The following is a 17,141-nucleotide window of genomic DNA, read 5'->3' on the forward strand; positions in this document are numbered from 1 at the left end:
TTTATTTGCCTTTCCTTTTTAATCCTCTTCTTACTCCAACTCTTTTAAAAAAAAAAACTGCCCAGAAAACCCAGTAATTAAGCAAAAGGGAGCTCAAAGAGCCAAGGCAAGCCAGCCCAAGAGTAGCAGGGTCCCTCCCGCAGGGGCCAAAGTCTGGATGCTGGGGTCTCCACTCAGAGCCTGGTAGTAAAAGCTGGTGCAGAATAAGGTCGTTCCGGAAGCTAGCAATAACCCAGCCTGAAGGAGACACAGCACAGAAAACAGGATTGTTAAGAACAGGGCAGGCTGAGAGGGAGTGTGTGGGGCTTGGTCAGGGTTAGGCGCAGGGAAAGATTACCCAGAGTGGCTTTCTGCAATGGGGCACCCCTAACAGGGCCAGGCTGTGTAAGAAGTGGTGTTTGTTGGCCTTGTCAAACAGCTGTAAGAAAAACAGAAACGAAGGGATGTCGTAGGCAATACAGGTACTGAGATCCCCTGATGACACAAGGGACCAAAGTTCCTTCCCCCACCCCACCCTTGAAGTCCCAGCTTGATCCCAGGCCTTTGACTTAGAGAGCCTTTGGCCTTTGCTGCTCCAGAGATCCGCGGCTCGCCCCACCCTCTCCCCGCCCACTTCCCCCAGGGACCCCAGACTTTGTGCCTTCGTAGACCCACGAGTCAGGGAGCCCCAGCGCAGTTACTTCACCTCCTTCCCGTAGGCATCTGGGAATTGGGCACCTGTGGAGAAAAGAAGCAAAGGTTAGCGGTCCTAGTGCCAGCCCTGACCGCCCCCAATCCGGGGGGACCCAGGTGGACACTGGCGAGAAAGGGCACCCCCCCCAGGAAGCTTCCGATTGGTGGGAACACGCTCGGGCAGTACTGGGAACCAATTGGACCCAGCTGGGGGACTTTAAAAGGTTTAGGGCTCCGCGGACTGTCTGATAAACGAGAGGCCGGGCACCTCCCATAGGTTACGCCCTTGCAGCAGACCCCAGAGGACGCCCCAAGCACAGTCCCATCTTCGTCCCCAGCCCCCTGACCGTGCGCCCCGTAGGAGGCGAAGCCTAAGGCCGCAGCTCCGGACAAGGCGCCCAAGCGGCGGAAAACTGCAGCTGGCCCGGCCATAGCTGTAGAACAGGACGCACCGGACCAACACCGCCCAGGCCACCCAAGAGGCCAGCCAATCCCGGCCGCCCATGCAAATAAGGTTCACAGGCGCCCAATCCGGGCCGTGTTCATTTCAGCATTGCGCTCTTCACCCGCCTTTGTAAAACCGCTGCAGAGTGGCAAAGACGTCTGGCGGGCGGAGAAACCAGCACCAATTAGGAGCAGAGGAGCTAAGCAGTGGGGGGGCGGGGTTGAGGGCGGGACTAGGGGGATTTGCGTCACGGATTGGCCCACTTTCCAAGTTGATCGCCTCTTCGAACCCCCCACCCCCATGCTCCGGCCAATTTCCAAAGATCCCGGTCTTCTCTCAAAGTTCCGCCCCTTTTTCCACAGGCTCCTCCTGTTCAGCTTCAAATCAAACCCACTACCAAAAAGAGGCGGCCCGAAAGATAGCAAAGCCCCACCTATTGCCAGTAAACCCCGCCCACTGCACAAATGGCCCCTCCCCCATGTCTGAAGGCTCCGCCTTCTTTGTATGATGCCCCGCCCCCTGTAGTTAAGATATTCTCCCCCCGCCCCAGCCCTCCGAGACCGCGAGAGCCCCGAGGGTGGGAGATCCGGGGGAATGTCTCCACCCTGCCCTGGCCCGCTACGTCCATCTGTCCGTCTGTCCACTCCCGCCTCTTCCCACCATCTCCAATCCCCCCATTCTCCGGAGGGCGGGCGGGCAGGCGGGTGCGAGCGGGGGGTGTGCGCCGCTCTCTCGGCAGGGGGCGGGGGAGGCGGCCGCGCGGTGACGCGCGGGGCTGCTGCGGCTGCTCCGCCGGCGGATCATCACTCTCGGGCTGGGATGGACGCGGGGCGGGCGGGCCCTGGCGCGCGGAGCCAGGAGTCCGGGCCTCCCGGCTGCTGAGCGTCCCTCGAAGCCTCCCCTCACCCCCGCCTTCCCTCCTAGGATCCGCGCTGACCCCCGCCCCGGGGCTCTGGACTCGGCTCCCGCCCTCTTCTGACTCCCCGGACCTCCCCCTCCCGCCCGCCCTCGGGATCGACTAGATCCCTCCCCCTCCCCGAGGATTCCGGCTGGATCCCTGCCCCTGCACCGCGGATCCTGCGCTCCCGGGCCCCGGGCCCCTGGGGATTAACGTGGACTCCTCCTCCAGCACCCGATCCTTAGGATCCTCCGCCTGGACCGCCTTCTGGTCCCTCGAAGCCGGCCCACGGAACCAGCGGATCCTCAATCTAGTCCTGTCCCGTTGCCCCCTCCTTTCTCTAACGTCCCTACTGCGGGGTTCCCTGTTCTCGGGCTCCCCCTGATCCCATCCCCTAGCTCTCCTTTTCCCGGGGATCGACTGGATCCCGGCCCCGCCCCCCGGGGCTGGGGCGATCCCCCTCCCCCGCCGGGTGAGGCGTTGCGGGCGGGGGCTGGGCCTGCGGGGCCGCGGGGGCTCAGAGGCCGCCACCCCCTCCCGAAGGCCTTTCGCCCCCCACTCGGAGCCCTGGATGGAGGCACCACGGCCCCAGGGCTGAGCCAGGTAGGACCTAAGCCGGGTCGGTGGAGGGGGCTGCGTGGCGGTCCACTGGGGTCTCCCTCTCCCCATCTCCCTCCCTGCGCCTGGTTTCCCCCAGCCTGCTCTGTCTGCGTGTCTCCGCCTAGGGATGCTCTCGCCGTGTCTCTGCGTCTTGGTCTCTTTGTCTCTGCCTCTCTCCAGTCCATGAATGATCCTTTGAATGGGCCCACAGACCCCGTGTGTTCCCATCTCCCCCTCCCCCTCCTTCTCCCCTTCCCGGCCAAGCCATTTTCACCACTGCAGGAAGGGGGGGCCTGCGGCCTGAGCCCCCGTCCCTCAACTCTCCCCGGCTGGGGGAGTCAGGCCTGGGTAGGAATGGAGAGAGAAGGCAGAGGGATAGGGAGAAGGAGGAGGGAGCAAGATGTGGCAGACAGAGATGGGGAGAGAAAATGGGGGAGACAGTGATGGGGAAAGACAGGAGAGAGAGACAGAAGGCTTAAGGGGGAAATTTGGGGAAGGCATTTGGAGGAGAGAGAAAGAAATGAGAAACACCAAGGAGAGAGATACAGAAGAGAAAGATGTAAAAAGACCGAGGGTGAGAGACTGAAGGCAAGAGCTGGGGCAAGCTGGAAGAGGCCCACAAAAGATGCTCCCAGGGAGCACTACGGAGAGGAGAGAGATGGGGGGGCCTCCAGTGGGAGGGAAGGAGGGAGCGGAGCTGGCTGGTGGGAGGAGGCCAGGGGCCCAGAGTACCCTCAAGAGGAGAGGGTGACTGAGGCAGATCTTGTTGTGGGGAGGGGGAGGGGGCAGCAAGGCCATGGTAGCTGAGCCCAGTCTGGCACAGGAAAAGGAGATCCTGGGGGAATCAGCCCCGAGCCACCTCCAGGTGATGGAGGAATAGAGGAGCCTTAGAGAAGCTGAAAGGCAGGGGGCATGACTGGGTGTGTGTGGTAAGGATTCCTGTGTCCTCATCTCTGGAATAAATTGACACCTGCAGAGAGCCACCCGCGGGCTGGCGCCGGGCTCTGAAAACCCCGCGTCAGCAAACAGCTCTGGTGGCTGGTGGGGGGGTGGGGGGGGGGCTTGCCGAAATGACCTGGGTGTCTGCCCCTCCGGTCTGATCTTCTCCCTTGGCTGGCCCCTGCTGCCCTGAGCACCCAGGCATCAGAGCAGCAACTGTAGGGGGGGCGGCAAGGGGAAGGGTAGGTGAATGGATGGGTTGGGATGGGAAGAGAAGAAAGCTAAGTGTTGCCCCCAGGACATGGGTCACAATGGCTTGCAAAGATGAAAAGGTGGTGGGGTCCAAGGTTGCTTGAAATTGCTGGAGGGGGGCAGTCAGTAGGCTCCTGTGATGTCTCTTCAAGCCCACCTCAGCACCCCCTCTCCCAAGCCAGAGGCCTGGTCACTAAGGCTAGGCTCTGATTGGCCAACAGGTAGGGCTTTTAGCGTTCTTGGTGCCCCCAATCTCCCCTTCCTCTCAACATATATACTTCTTCCTCTATGTTAAGGTTGGGGGGAACTCTTGCATTCTGACTCACGCCTTTGCCCTCCCCTTCATGCCCTGAATGGACCCCCAAACCAAGCCAGCCCCTTCCCGTCTTCCTCCAGAACCCCCCTCCAGGGTTAAAGCTGCAGCCCGTTGCCGAGGTAACATTGCGGGGCAGCATCCCGTCACCCAGCAACCGGCTGCAGGATCACGCATCTGTCCCTGGATTTGCCCCTCCAGCGTCCCCTCCCTACTCTAACCCCAGCCTCAAGGTACCCCAACTTCTGATGGAGGAAATGGAGACAGTCTGGGGAGAGAGGGGTCACAGGCAGCACAAATCCCTAGCGAATGGTGTGTTGAAGTGGGGATAAGGTGCTAGGTTTGTGCAGTCCCAAGAAAGGCCTGAGTCTGGCCTGGGGTGGGGGTTCAGCGCCATGAAATTACAGCTCAGGAGTAATTAACACGTATAAACAAACCTGCCACTTCCAGCTAATTAATGACTTGGTATTTTTGTTTTCTCTTCCTTGTCTACCTCATTCCCTCCCAGGGAGGTGGGAGCTGGGACTCCTGAGTCCCTGAGGAGAACCTGCCTGGGAGGGATACATCAGCTGGAAGGGAGCATGCTGGGTCTGGAGAGCTGACCCGCCTCTCCTCTGGCTGGGTCCTGGACTTGAACCACATCTGGGCCCCACCCCCAACCTAGGCGTCTGCTGAGGGGAGAAGGGCTGCTAGGTGGGAGTGGGGAGGTGTCAGGGGGCCTGTGGGTGGGAGAAAGGGGCAACTTGGTCTGAATTCCAGGTCACTAACCACTTGTCTCTTCTGTTTCCCCATTCCTTTCTGTCTGCCCCATCCAATTTCCCTTGCCCTCTTCCACCTCTGTATTTTTCTGTCTGTCCGTCTGTCTGTATCCTGCCTCCCTGCCCCTCTCGCTCCACCTCCCGCAGGTCGGGCCTGCCTTCACCTTCTCCCACTTCCTTCCCCTTCCCCACCCCGTGCTCCCTCCATGGAGAGGAACAGACCCCTTCTCTGTCCAGTCTAACCCAGGTCCCTCCCCAACCCCCTCCTCCCTCCTTTCCCCCACCCCCTCCTCCCTCCTGGGGCGAGGGGGGCCTCCCTCCCTCTCCCCCCCTTCTCTCTCTCTCCGAGGGGGGGGGGTCCCGGGGAGGGAGGGGGGGTCCCCCGATCAGCATGTGGCTCCTGGCGCTGTATCTGGTGGGGCTGGCGGGGGCTCAACGCGGGGGAGGGGGTCCCGGCGGCGGCGGCGCCCCGGGCGGCCCCGGCCTGGGCCTCGGCAGCCTCGGGGAGGAGCGCTTCCCGGTGGTGAACACGGCCTACGGGCGAGTGCGCGGTGTGCGGCGCGAGCTCAACAACGAGATCCTGGGCCCCGTCGTGCAGTTCTTGGGCGTGCCCTACGCCACGCCGCCCCTGGGCGCCCGCCGCTTCCAGCCGCCTGAGGCGCCCGCCTCGTGGCCCGGCGTGCGCAACGCCACCACCCTGCCGCCCGCCTGCCCGCAGAACCTGCACGGGGCGCTGCCCGCCATCATGCTGCCTGTGTGGTTCACCGACAACTTGGAGGCGGCCGCCACCTACGTGCAGAACCAGAGCGAGGACTGCCTGTACCTCAACCTCTACGTGCCCACCGAGGACGGTAAGGGCGCGGGCACAAAGCCGGGCACCCCGTGGACACAGCCCACAAACGCACATGCAGACCCTCAGGCACTGGCACCGCTCTAGGGCTCAGAGCTGGGCCTTTGTGGGGGCAGTGAGGGACGGAGTGTCCCTGCAACCTCTACGTGCCCCCTGAGGATTGTAAGGGTGCCTCCAGGCAGTCCCAGGCACACACCCTGCAGACAGCCGCTCCATAAGTTCTTTATGCCCATGGGGGGCCATGGTAGGGATGGCAGGCACTGGACTAGGCTCACCCACTCTCTCCCCAAAGAGGCACAGTCTGCCAGCTAATCTCAACCTGGCCACGGAGGGGGAATCAGGTGATCCATCCTCTGCTCAGACACCCACTCCAACCTTGCCCCGCCTCCCGCCGCCAGACCTGGGCTTGTTCCTGGCAGAATACCCAGGTTAGCTACATCTGCACCCCAAAGACAACGCAGGCTCTCCCTCTCCCCCTGGCCGGCGAGGGCTGCCTTGCATCTATCACATCATGTCCAGAGCCCCTTGCCTGAGCTGAGCCCCTTGCCTGAGCTGAGCACCTTGGCAGTGGTACCGATGTCCTTCTCTTCTCCCTTGACCCCTGTACGCCCCTGAAGGATCAGGGAAGCTCCTTGCTGAGGGCCAGCGCAGCCCACCCATCTTCCCTGGGGCTCTTGAATTTCTGTTCTTAATGAACTCTTGTTCACTGCAGGACTGCTCATAGCCCCTGGCACATTCCTTCTGGACAGTTCTCCACCCTCCATCCTCAGCACTCCAAGACTAATCAGAACACCTTCCAGAGTGTGAACAGGGTGCAATAGGTGGATTCCAGCCATCTCAGCAGACCAGCCTCACAAACACCCCCCCGCACCCCGCATGGCTCTTCTGACACCCATCTTACCGCTCCAAAACATGGCAGCGTCTGCGTATAGACCATCCGCTGCCACCACGCTTCCCACAGTCCACGTTTCCAGCAACCTTACACATAGGCCTGGTACCCAGGAGCTCCTAATGTACCCTGTACATACCCAGCACCTCCACGGCATGTGCTCAAGTCCCAAAACAGATGGCAAATCCCAACTACTCCACACTTAAATCATCACCCAACCAACCTATACACTGACCTTGTGCTCCAGCACCCCACAATCACAATTCCCAATACTTTCATATCACACACACCCCCAGTACATCTCTGAAACTATGTACCATGTCACCCACACACACCTGTGCTCCCAAGCATCCCTGGATATAGATCACGTGCCTTAAGAACATCCACACATCCAGTAACCTGCGCGCCTGGGCCGTGTGCTCAGCAGGCCCCTCACACCACAGTCCCCAACATCCCCAACACTCCTCAATCATTGTTTACCCCACTCCTACCTAGAGATCATCTGCACTGGACCTCAGGTGGTGAAAACACATCCGGCAAGCTTGCACCCTACTCACCGAACAAGTACTCCAACACCATGCCCCCTGCACTCAGAATACTCCCCTGCCAAGCACGGAACATCTCATGCACCTCCACCCACCCATGTCCATCCCAATACCTCGCAAATGGACCATTCACCCTGTATCCCCCATCCCAGCCATACCCCTCTCCATATAAACCACGCCTCCCCACAACCCATACACACAATGCACAGAGCGTCATCTACTCTAATCCTATTCAAATTTGAAGCACCCTAGTTCCCCATAAGCCATTTATCCCAGTACATGCCCCACGTGCCCCCCAGTACAATGCCCTCCACAGAAGAGCTGTGCACACCACACTCCTCTGCCATCCCAGCGCCTACCCCATCATGAGTCCTTCACCTCAGCACCTCCATGTGGGCTGCCCATCCCAGCACTCCCTACTCTCACACAGGCTCTGCACAACCCAGGGCCCCCTCATGGGTGCTGTCTTGTCACCTTCCATGTGAAACATCCACCCAGCACTTGTCACCAACGGACTGTCCACCCCAACACCTCCACACAGTTGTCCAACCCTGCCCCCACACCACCCTTGCCCACACCTTCTGTATTTTTAGCCACTGCTGATTGCAGACCTGCCTGGGGCCTGACACATTCAGGTGATCTCACTGAATCTTCACACCAGCTCTGGGAGGAAGAGGTTGACTCAGGCGCGCGCACACACACACGCGCTTCATAGACTCACGTGCACACATGCCTTGCTCACTTTGTCCCCACCCCATCCTCTCACAAAGAAGAGGCCCTGTTCCCAGCGGGTCCCCGTGGGGCCATCACTGCCACTTAGGAGACGCCTTCCAGAGCTTGCCTTGGCCTTGACCCATCCTTGGCCTTGACCCACGTGCCAGTCCCTGTGCCATTGAGGAAAAACCAATCAGCCTCGGGGAACCCCCAGGCCTCTGGGCTCCAGCTCGCCCCTGACCAACCCCGTAATCTGGAAGAAGCCCTGACACTGGGCGAACCTGGTGCTCCCGGTACCTGCTGGCACCTGTGTGCCAGGCTGGCTCAGGGCACTGTGTTCCTCGTTCCCTATCTGTGGACTGAACCACCCGCTCGGCCGTTGGGGAAGGGGTGCTTTTTGGCAGTGGAGCAGGGGCAGGGGAGGCAGCGGCTGGTGGCCCTGGTGGGAAATTCACCATTCTGGGGGGAGGAGAGGAAGCCTGGGTAAGGGACGAGGTTGGGGGGAGTGCGGAGGGTTGAGCTGGAGTGGAGGGCAAGACCTGATGACCCCCTTCCCTGCTTTGCCCACACTGGGGAGCTGGGGTGAGAAGCCAGGCCTGTGAGTGCGGATAGACGAGAAGTGCTGGTGGTGAGGCTGGGTAGCGGGCGGGCAGCCCCAGCTGACCTTCCCATAGCCCTCCAGTGGGGAGCGGAAGGCTTCTGGGGCTGAGCTGTGGGGCAGGCTGCCCCCCAACCCTGTCCTGCTCGCTGCCCTGCAGAGTGGTCCAGAGGGAAGCAGAGTCTTTTCTGCGGCAGTCTCTCCTCCCTACAGCCTTGTGGGGGGCGGCAGGCAGGTGCTTCGCTGGCCCTGAAGGGGGCCTTCTGAGAGGTGGCCTGGGTGGCAAGCTGGCCTTGGTCTCCCAGGGGCTCCGGGTGGGCTTCCCCTCCCCTCCCACCCCACCTCTAACACTGTTTCATTTCCAGCAATTAGCAAACACATCGACAAGCCAAAACCTTTCCAGCCAAGTCGATATGTCTTAAGACAGGCCTCAGCCCACTCAGGCACCCCACCCCCCCAAAACCAGCCTTTTCTTTGGGGCATGACTTTTTCTGGGGAGGGGAACAAAATTGGGTTGTAGAAACGTTTTTCTCTTTTCTTGGTTTCTTTTTCTTGCAAACAAATTTTGCTTTTTTTTGGCTTATTTTTTCTGCCTCCCCCACCCTCCCCTTTTCTGCTTTCTCTCCTCCCCTCCCCATCCACCACCTCCCCCCGACCCCCATCTTTCCCCACAAAATTGTCCTTTTTTCTCTGTTTTGTGTTCCCGGTCTTAGGTCCGCTCACAAAAAAACGTGACGAGGCGACGCTCAATCCGCCAGACACAGGTAGATTTAAAAATCCCGCTGCTGCATGTGGTTGCTTATAAGAGGACATTCATGGCCCTGCCCCTCACTAAATGTCCCCACAGCCCTCAAGGCCCCTCAGTCGTTCTCCCAACTAAAATGAAAAAGAAAAGAAAAGAAAAATGTTTAATAATTGGAAAAAAGAATTATGAAAACTTCAAACGAAATTTGAACAATGTTGGACCCAGTAGAAAACCTGCCAGAAAAGCTAAACATGGTGAAAATAAGCTGAAAAACAAAAAGAAATTGGAATGTCAGAAAAATAAAATTCAAAAGAATTGGTTAAAATGTTTAGAATTTGAAAGAAATCTGGACAGTTTTGAAACTTGTGAAATGTAACATTTGAAAAAACCAATTTGAAATTGGAACAAAACAACAGTTCAAAAAAAATTTAAAAGTTGGCAAATTGATGACACCATTGAAACATCAGAAGCCTGTCGCAATTTCCAAAAGCCTGTCAGACACAGAAAACGCAAACATTCGAAGTGAATTAAAGAATTTGACAATTTTTTAAAACAGGGCCCAATATCTTGAAGTTTCACCACAAAATTTTGAAAAAAAAAAATGCAAAGAATTTTTTTCTTTTTTTCTTTTTTTCCAAAATGGATCTTTTTGTTTTTTCTTTTCTTGTTGAATCTGCCCCGAGAGCTTCTTGCTTTTTGGTTGTTTTTTTCTTTCTTTCTTTCTTTCTTCTTTCTTGATCCTGTTTTTGTTGTTGGTTTTGAATTCTTGTCGCCCCAGCCCCTCTTCCTGCTCCTTCCCTTTCTGACCCCTCCTCCCCTCACACTGGGAGAGGGGTGGGGTGAGGATGGGAGAACTGAGGACAATTAGGACAGGACCTTGGAGGGAAGGAGATTCCGGCCTGAAAGTGCTGGGAGGTCACTTGAGGTTCAGGAGCAAAGGAGAGGACAGGATTTGAGGAGAACCCAGCGAGGGTGCTGCCCACATAGAAGCTCTGGCGGAAGCAGTCAGGAGCATGGGGGCTGCACAGGGGGTCTTAGGGATGGGAGGCAGGAAGCTGTCTGTGAGGTCAAGGAGAATGTCTTAGTGACCTGCAGGTTGACCTTCTGGCAGGAGGGATGTTTCTACCAGGATGAGGGAGGTGGGCAGAGATGCTGGGGACCAGCTGTGGAGGCCCAGGCCTGGCTTTGGTTTGCTGAGTGTCCAGGCTAGCAGGGAGGGCCAGTGTCAAGAAAGAGGAGGGCCTGTGGGCCGGGGGTGACCCCAGCCCTAGCACTATGGCTGAATCATGGGGAGCTGCAGGGGAGGATACTGTAGCCTCGGGGACCCTGGCAAGCACTCTCAGACTCCCACATCCTCTGGAATTAGTCACCCTTCAGTCCAATCTGGAGCAACTCAAGGGCCTGATCACATGTGGCAGTGATCAGGGGATCCTTAGGGGGCATGGCGGGAAGGAGCCCAGTGCAGAACCCAGGGCTCAGGCCAGTTTGGGGGTGTCCAAAACTAAGCGGCACCCTGGCTTCATTAAGCAGGCTCTTCCTCCTCCTGCCACAGTAATTAGGCTGGGGGTTGCCATGGTGACTGGGGAGGTGACCTAGAAAGGAATTAGGGCGGGGAGGAGACCAAGCCCCAGGGACCCTAGGCCTGGCACCCCTCACCCACCGACCAGGGTGCCATGTGGAGTGGAGGCCCAAGGCCTGAGTCGGAGGAGACACCAGGACCCTCCCAGCAGCTCCAGCTCCAGTTCTAGCCTCGGGAGCTTGCTCTTCCCAGGGACAGGAAGGAGATGTGCTGTGTGCGGGGGTGCTGGGGGTTCCCTGGATCCAGCAGATGCCCTAAGGAGGGCCACTGCCCACCCCCAGCCTCTACGGGGTTTCTTGGAAAGTCTGCATTGGAGAAGTGCCGCGGGGAAGGCTGGCAGAGGGTGGGGAGGGAATGTCTGCCAGGGCTAGCTGGGGAGGGAGGAGGGGAATCCGGTCTTGCCCCCCAGGGATGGGAGTGACATGTCCCCTGAGCTCCAGGCCAGTCCTCAGCAGGCCTGGGAGCTGGGCGCTGCTGCTTCCGGTCTGACTGTGTCCTTGTCCCTGACCCCCTGGCCCACCTGCCCACCCCCTCCCCACACAGATATCCGTGACCCTGGGAAGAAGCCTGTGATGCTGTTTCTCCATGGCGGCTCCTACATGGAGGGGACCGGAAACATGTTCGATGGCTCAGTCCTGGCTGCCTATGGCAACGTCATTGTAGCCACGCTCAACTACCGTCTTGGGGTGCTCGGTGAGGGTGGGCAGCCAACTCTGGGGCTCGGGGGAGTCTGGGAGGTGGGCCTGGTGGGCAGGGTTCCTCCACATCCAGCAGAATGGCTTCTGGGCTGGACTGAGCTGCCCAGAAAGGGGGCAGGGGCGCTGTGACACCTCCAGGGAGCCCTCTTCTTCTCTACTCCCAGGTTTTCTCAGCACCGGGGACCAGGCTGCAAAAGGCAACTATGGGCTCCTGGACCAGATCCAGGCCCTGCGCTGGCTCAGTGAAAACATCGCCCACTTTGGGGGCGACCCCGAGCGTATCACCATCTTTGGTTCCGGGGCAGGGGCCTCCTGCGTCAACCTTCTGATCCTCTCCCACCATTCAGAAGGTACCAGCAGTGTCCCAGCCTGTTCCACCCTTCCCAACCCTGCCAACTCCCCCCTCTCCTTCAGGCCGGTACTCACAGCCTGGCCTGAGGTCTGCCTGTCCCGCCAGGGCTGTTCCAGAAGGCCATCGCCCAGAGTGGCACCGCCATTTCCAGCTGGTCTGTCAACTACCAGCCGCTCAAGTACACGCGGCTGCTGGCAGCCAAGGTGGGCTGTGACCGAGAGGACAGCGCTGAAGCTGTGGAGTGTCTGCGCCGGAAGCCCTCCCGGGAGCTGGTGGACCAGGACGTGCAGCCTGCCCGGTATGGGGTGGGAGAGGTCTGGGTCCAGGCCTTCACTATCCTTGCTGGTTCCAAGGAGGCTGAGGTGAGAGGTGCCTGTGGGCATACCATTTGGCAAGGAGAGATGGGCTTCTGGCCCCCAGTAAGTGGCCTCTTCTTGCAAGCCTTCCTTCAGTGGAGGTGCTCAGACAGAGCAGGTGAGCACAGGGTGCCGTGAAGTGCTTTGGGATGACTTCCAGAGAGGCCAGATCTCCCAAAGGACCCATTGGAGGATTTCAAGTAGGGAAGAAGGGTCTTGCAGGTAGAGGGAAGCATCTGCGTGTGGGCTTAGCAGGCCACAGGCCAAGAGGAGGCCAGTGAGCAGGTGGTGAGACCCTGACCCCTTCTCCCCAGCTACCACATCGCCTTTGGGCCCGTGGTGGATGGCGACGTGGTCCCCGATGACCCTGAGATCCTCATGCAGCAGGGAGAATTCCTCAACTACGACATGCTCATCGGCGTCAACCAGGGAGAGGGCCTCAAGTTCGTGGAGGACTCTGCAGAGAGCGAGGACGGTGTGTCTGCCAGCGCCTTTGACTTCACTGTCTCCAACTTTGTGGACAACCTGTATGGCTACCCGGAAGGCAAGGATGTGCTTCGGGAGACCATCAAGTTTATGTACACAGACTGGGCCGACCGGGACAATGGCGAAATGCGCCGCAAAACCCTGCTGGCGCTCTTTACTGACCACCAATGGGTGGCACCAGCTGTGGCCACTGCCAAGCTGCACGCCGACTACCAGTCTCCCGTCTACTTTTACACCTTCTACCACCACTGCCAGGCGGAGGGCCGGCCTGAGTGGGCAGATGCGGCGCACGGGGATGAACTGCCCTATGTCTTTGGCGTGCCCATGGTGGGTGCCACCGACCTCTTCCCCTGTAACTTCTCCAAGAATGACGTCATGCTCAGTGCCGTGGTCATGACCTACTGGACCAACTTCGCCAAGACTGGGTGAGGGCCAGAGGGGCTGGGCGGGGCTGGGCGGGGCCCTCCTTCCTTCACATGGCCGCCGTTCCTCTGTTAAGGCACTCACTCTGGCCTGCCCTCTTGCTCGAGTGAAACCAACCCAGACACCTCTGTGCCAGGCACGGAGTTGAGCGTTGGAGACTCAGCAGTATCAGACAGAGAAGCCGCTGTCCTTTCTGGGGAGTTGGGGGCCCACTCAGTGGCTTTGGCTTGGCGTCTATCTCTCCCTCCTCCTTGCCTGATCCCCCCTGCCCGACCCCCCCTAGGGCTCTGCATCTCTGGCTGACTGCTCAGGTGTGTGTGTCTGAGTGTGTGTAAGAGTTTGTGTGTCTCTACTTCTGTCTCTGTCTCTCTGAAAATCCACTGACAGCTCTCCACCTCCCTCTGCTGCTCTCTTTTGTCTGCTTACTTTTCGCTGTCTCTGGCTGCCGGCTGATTTCAGCCTGGCTGTGTCTCTGTCTCTGGCTGTCCCTCCCGTGTCTTTGACCCTGTCTGTGTTTCATTCAGGCTCAGCTTCTGCTTCTCCCTGGCTATCTCTGTGTGTGTCCCTGCCCCTCTGCCCGCATTTCTGGCTGTCTCTGGCAGTCTGTCTCCATCCCTATTTGCCTATTTGCCTGAAGAGACAGGCAGTTTCTCTGTCTCTTCATATCCATCTGTGTCTCTCTGCCTCTGTGACTTTTTCTCTGGCTTTCTTGCTGTCCCCCTGTCTCTCTGCATCTCTGTCTGTCTCCCTGCCCACTGCCATCCACCCTCCTTCAGAGCCTTGCCCTCACTCCTCCTTTCCCTGCCCTCCTGTGCCCACAGGGACCCCAACCAGCCGGTGCCGCAGGATACCAAGTTCATCCACACCAAGCCCAATCGCTTCGAGGAGGTGGTGTGGAGCAAATTCAACAGCAAGGAGAAGCAGTATCTGCACATAGGCCTGAAGCCACGCGTGCGTGACAACTACCGCGCCAACAAGGTGGCCTTCTGGCTGGAGCTCGTGCCCCACCTGCACAACCTGCACACGGAGCTGTTCACCACCACCACGCGCCTGCCTCCCTATGCCACGCGCTGGCCACCTCGTCCCCCCGCCGGCGCCCCGGGCACACGCCGGCCCCCGCCGCCTGCCACCCTGCCTCCCGAGCCCGAGCCCGAGCCCGGCCCGAGGGCCTACGACCGCTTCCCTGGGGACTCGCGGGACTACTCCACGGAGCTGAGCGTCACCGTGGCCGTGGGTGCCTCCCTCCTCTTCCTCAACATCCTGGCCTTTGCTGCCCTCTACTACAAGCGGGACCGGCGGCAGGAGCTGCGGTGCAGGCGGCTTAGCCCACCTGGCGGCTCAGGCTCTGGCGTGCCTGGTGGGGGCCCCCTGCTCCCCGCCGCGGGCCGTGAGCTGCCACCAGAGGAGGAGCTGGTGTCACTGCAGCTGAAGCGGGGTGGTGGCGTCGGGGCGGACCCTGCCGAGGCTCTGCGCCCTGCCTGCCCGCCCGACTACACCCTGGCCCTGCGCCGGGCACCGGACGATGTGCCTCTCTTGGCCCCCGGGGCCCTGACCCTGCTGCCCAGTGGCCTGGGGCCACCGCCACCCCCACCGCCCCCCTCCCTTCATCCCTTCGGGCCCTTCCCCCCGCCCCCTCCCACCGCTACCAGCCACAACAACACGCTACCCCACCCCCACTCCACCACTCGGGTATAGGGGGCGGGTGGGGAGGCCCTCCTCCCCGGCCCTCCCTGGCCCAGCCACTCTGAAGGCAGGGAGGAGGACTTGGCAACTGGCTTTTCTCCTGTGGAGTCGTCACACGCCATCCAGCAGCGCTAAGGTGGACATGGGATTCCTCCCTGCGATGCGTGTCTTTCCCACGCAGAGAAGCCCAGTCTCTTCTCTGGATCTGGGCCTTTGAACAACTGGGGGGTGTTTTCTCCCCCCGCATTGGGACACCAGTCTTCGGTGTGTGGAATGTGGTATTTTCCCGCGTGGAGGTGTGCTTTCTCACAACGGGGTGTGTTTTCCCATGTGCAGGGTGAGGTTTTTTTTTGCCACCCTGGACACATGTTGGCCCCCTCAAAGAATTTCTGTGGGGATTTGTACCCCAGAATCCTGTTCCCCATCCCTTCTCCCACCTCCTCCCCTCTCCCTCCCCCTGGAGACCCTGGAAGTGGTGTGTTCCCATACAGTGACCCTTGGCCACCAGACCTCAGAGGATGGAGCCTGGGAAGCAGCGAGGAAATCACAGCCCCCTGGCCCCTGCCTCCCTTGCCCCCACCCCGGCGAAGCATGTTCCCCCCGACGCCCCCCTTGGCACAAGTCAGATGAAGCACGTTCTGCCGGAGAGGCCCTCATCTTCCAGAGAGGACAGACACAGATTTCCTGCTGGGGGAGGGAGGAGTCCACGCATCCCGATGCTGCCTGGAAGCTTATTTTCCCATGGTCCAGGACGCATTTCTCTGAGTGGAAACAGGTTCTTGCATGTGGATGTGTGTTTCCCCAGGCAGACGGCCCCTCTCTTCCCAGCACTTCCCTGCCTCCCCCAGGCCTCAGGCCCAGCACCCAGTTCCTCCTCACATGGCAGGTGAGCACAGACTTCTAGTTGGCAGGAGTTGAGGAGGGTGAACAAACCCCGAGGGAGGCCCGGCCCATGCTCCCGAGTTGGGGGGAGGGGGCATGGCAACGTGCCCCCCGCAGAGGCCACGCATGTTTGACCAAAGCCCTCATTGTGGTCCGAGGACAGCCTTTTCCCCAGGCCTCAGAGCATTGCTCATCCGTGCCAAACTGGGTAGGTGGATTTGAGCGGAAAGACTCCCAAAATGTGCCAAGAATTTCCCAGTCCCAGGCAGGGCAGGGGAAACTAAGGGCAAGCAGGATACAGGGCGAGGGATGTGGCAGGTGAGGGGGCTCCCGCCTGTGCCCCTTCTCCTCACCATGTCTCCCCCACCCTGCCTCAGTTCTCCGTTCCCCTTCATCTCCGTCCCCCTCTTTGAAGCTGTCCCCATCTCAGTGTCAGACCAGCCTTCTCCTCAGCTGACCACCCTCCTCTGACCCATGCCCCCTCCTTGTCTGAAAGAAAGGAGCCTTGAATGGTGGAGGGAGGCAGTGGGGAGAAAGGTCTCACCAGACAGGTTGGGAGAATGAGGTCAGCGGTGCTGGGGAACAGATGGAGGGGGCAGTGGGGACAGGGCTTGGGCAGACACCAGCAGGAATAATTTGAAATGTGTGAGGTGACTCCCCGGAGGGCCTTGGGCTTGGGCATCTGGGAAAAGAATGATGTCTGGAAGGGCTTAAGGGACACAGTGGATGAGGGGAGAGTCCTCATCTGCTGGCATTTTGTGGGGTGTTAGTGCCAAACTTGAATAGGGGCTGGGGTGCTGTCTTCCACTGACACCCAAATCCAGAATCCCTGGTCTTGAGTCCCCAGAACTTTGCCTCTTGACTGTCCCTTCTCTTCCTACCTCCATCCATGGAAAATTAGTTATTTTCTGATCCTTTCCCCTGCCTGGTCTAGCTCCTCTCCAAACAGCCATGCCCTCCAAATGCTAGAGACCTGGGCCCTGAACCCTGTAGACAGATGCCCTCAGAATTGGGGCATGGGAGGGGGGCTGGGGGACCCCATGATTCAGCCACGGACTCCAATGCCCAGCTCCTCTCCCCAAAACAATCCCGACAATCCCTTATCCCTACCCCAACCCTTTGCGGCTCTGTACACATTTTTAAACCTGGCAAAAGATGAAGAGAATATTGTAAATATAAAAGTTTAACTGTTGGTTGTGCCTGCTCTGTTGTGGGGAGGGCGGTCTCTAAAGAAACAAGCCCTGGGGAAGTGACAAGGGAGTCGGGGTCTTTTCAGTGACCAGCTCTGAGGTCTGAGAGGAAGGGGGAGTGGGTGCTGGGGTCTGGTTGCCATGGTAATGGGTCTGTTTGGCAAATGAACGTCAGGACCCGTGTCTATGCCGAGACTGGAGCCTGGTGTCGTTCTATAATGGAAGGACAAAGGCTGATGGGGGCAGATGTCAAACAGGCCAGAGGCCCAGTGGG

General features: G+C 59.4%; 2 protein-coding genes across 6 annotated transcripts; one reads left to right on the forward strand and one right to left on the reverse strand.

Annotated features, from left to right (window-relative positions):
- TMEM256 (transmembrane protein 256) lies at nt 1-1,173 on the reverse strand. The gene is made up of 4 exons (XM_008962458.4): nt 1,020-1,173; nt 686-717; nt 338-418; nt 1-237 (listed from the first exon to the last, which is right to left on the reverse strand). The coding sequence occupies exons 1-4, from the start codon at nt 1,102-1,104 to the stop codon at nt 94-96; spliced, it is 342 nt and encodes a 113-aa protein (XP_008960706.1). The 5' UTR covers nt 1,105-1,173; the 3' UTR covers nt 1-93.
- A 673-nt stretch (nt 1,174-1,846) lies between these two features.
- Nucleotides 1,847-16,869, forward strand: NLGN2 (neuroligin 2). Of its 5 annotated transcripts, XM_034941436.3 has the most exons (10): nt 1,848-2,618; nt 4,203-4,352; nt 4,628-4,812; nt 5,025-5,728; nt 9,187-9,237; nt 11,341-11,490; nt 11,660-11,845; nt 11,953-12,145; nt 12,518-13,114; nt 13,934-16,869. In XM_034941436.3, exons 4-10 carry the CDS (start codon nt 5,269-5,271, stop codon nt 14,805-14,807), a joined length of 2,511 nt encoding a protein of 836 aa, XP_034797327.1. In that variant the 5' UTR covers nt 1,848-2,618; nt 4,203-4,352; nt 4,628-4,812; nt 5,025-5,268; the 3' UTR covers nt 14,808-16,869. The 5 variants fall into 5 exon arrangements, with proteins under 5 accessions (XP_034797328.1, XP_034797327.1, XP_034797326.1 ...); XM_034941435.3 differs by lacking the exon at nt 4,203-4,352; XM_034941433.3 differs by lacking the exons at nt 4,203-4,352; nt 4,628-4,812.
- Nucleotides 16,870-17,141: the final 272 nt, after the last annotated feature.

This window comes from Pan paniscus, chromosome 19 (genome assembly GCF_029289425.2).
Source record: "Pan paniscus chromosome 19, NHGRI_mPanPan1-v2.0_pri, whole genome shotgun sequence".
Classification (NCBI taxonomy): domain Eukaryota; kingdom Metazoa; phylum Chordata; class Mammalia; order Primates; family Hominidae; genus Pan; species Pan paniscus.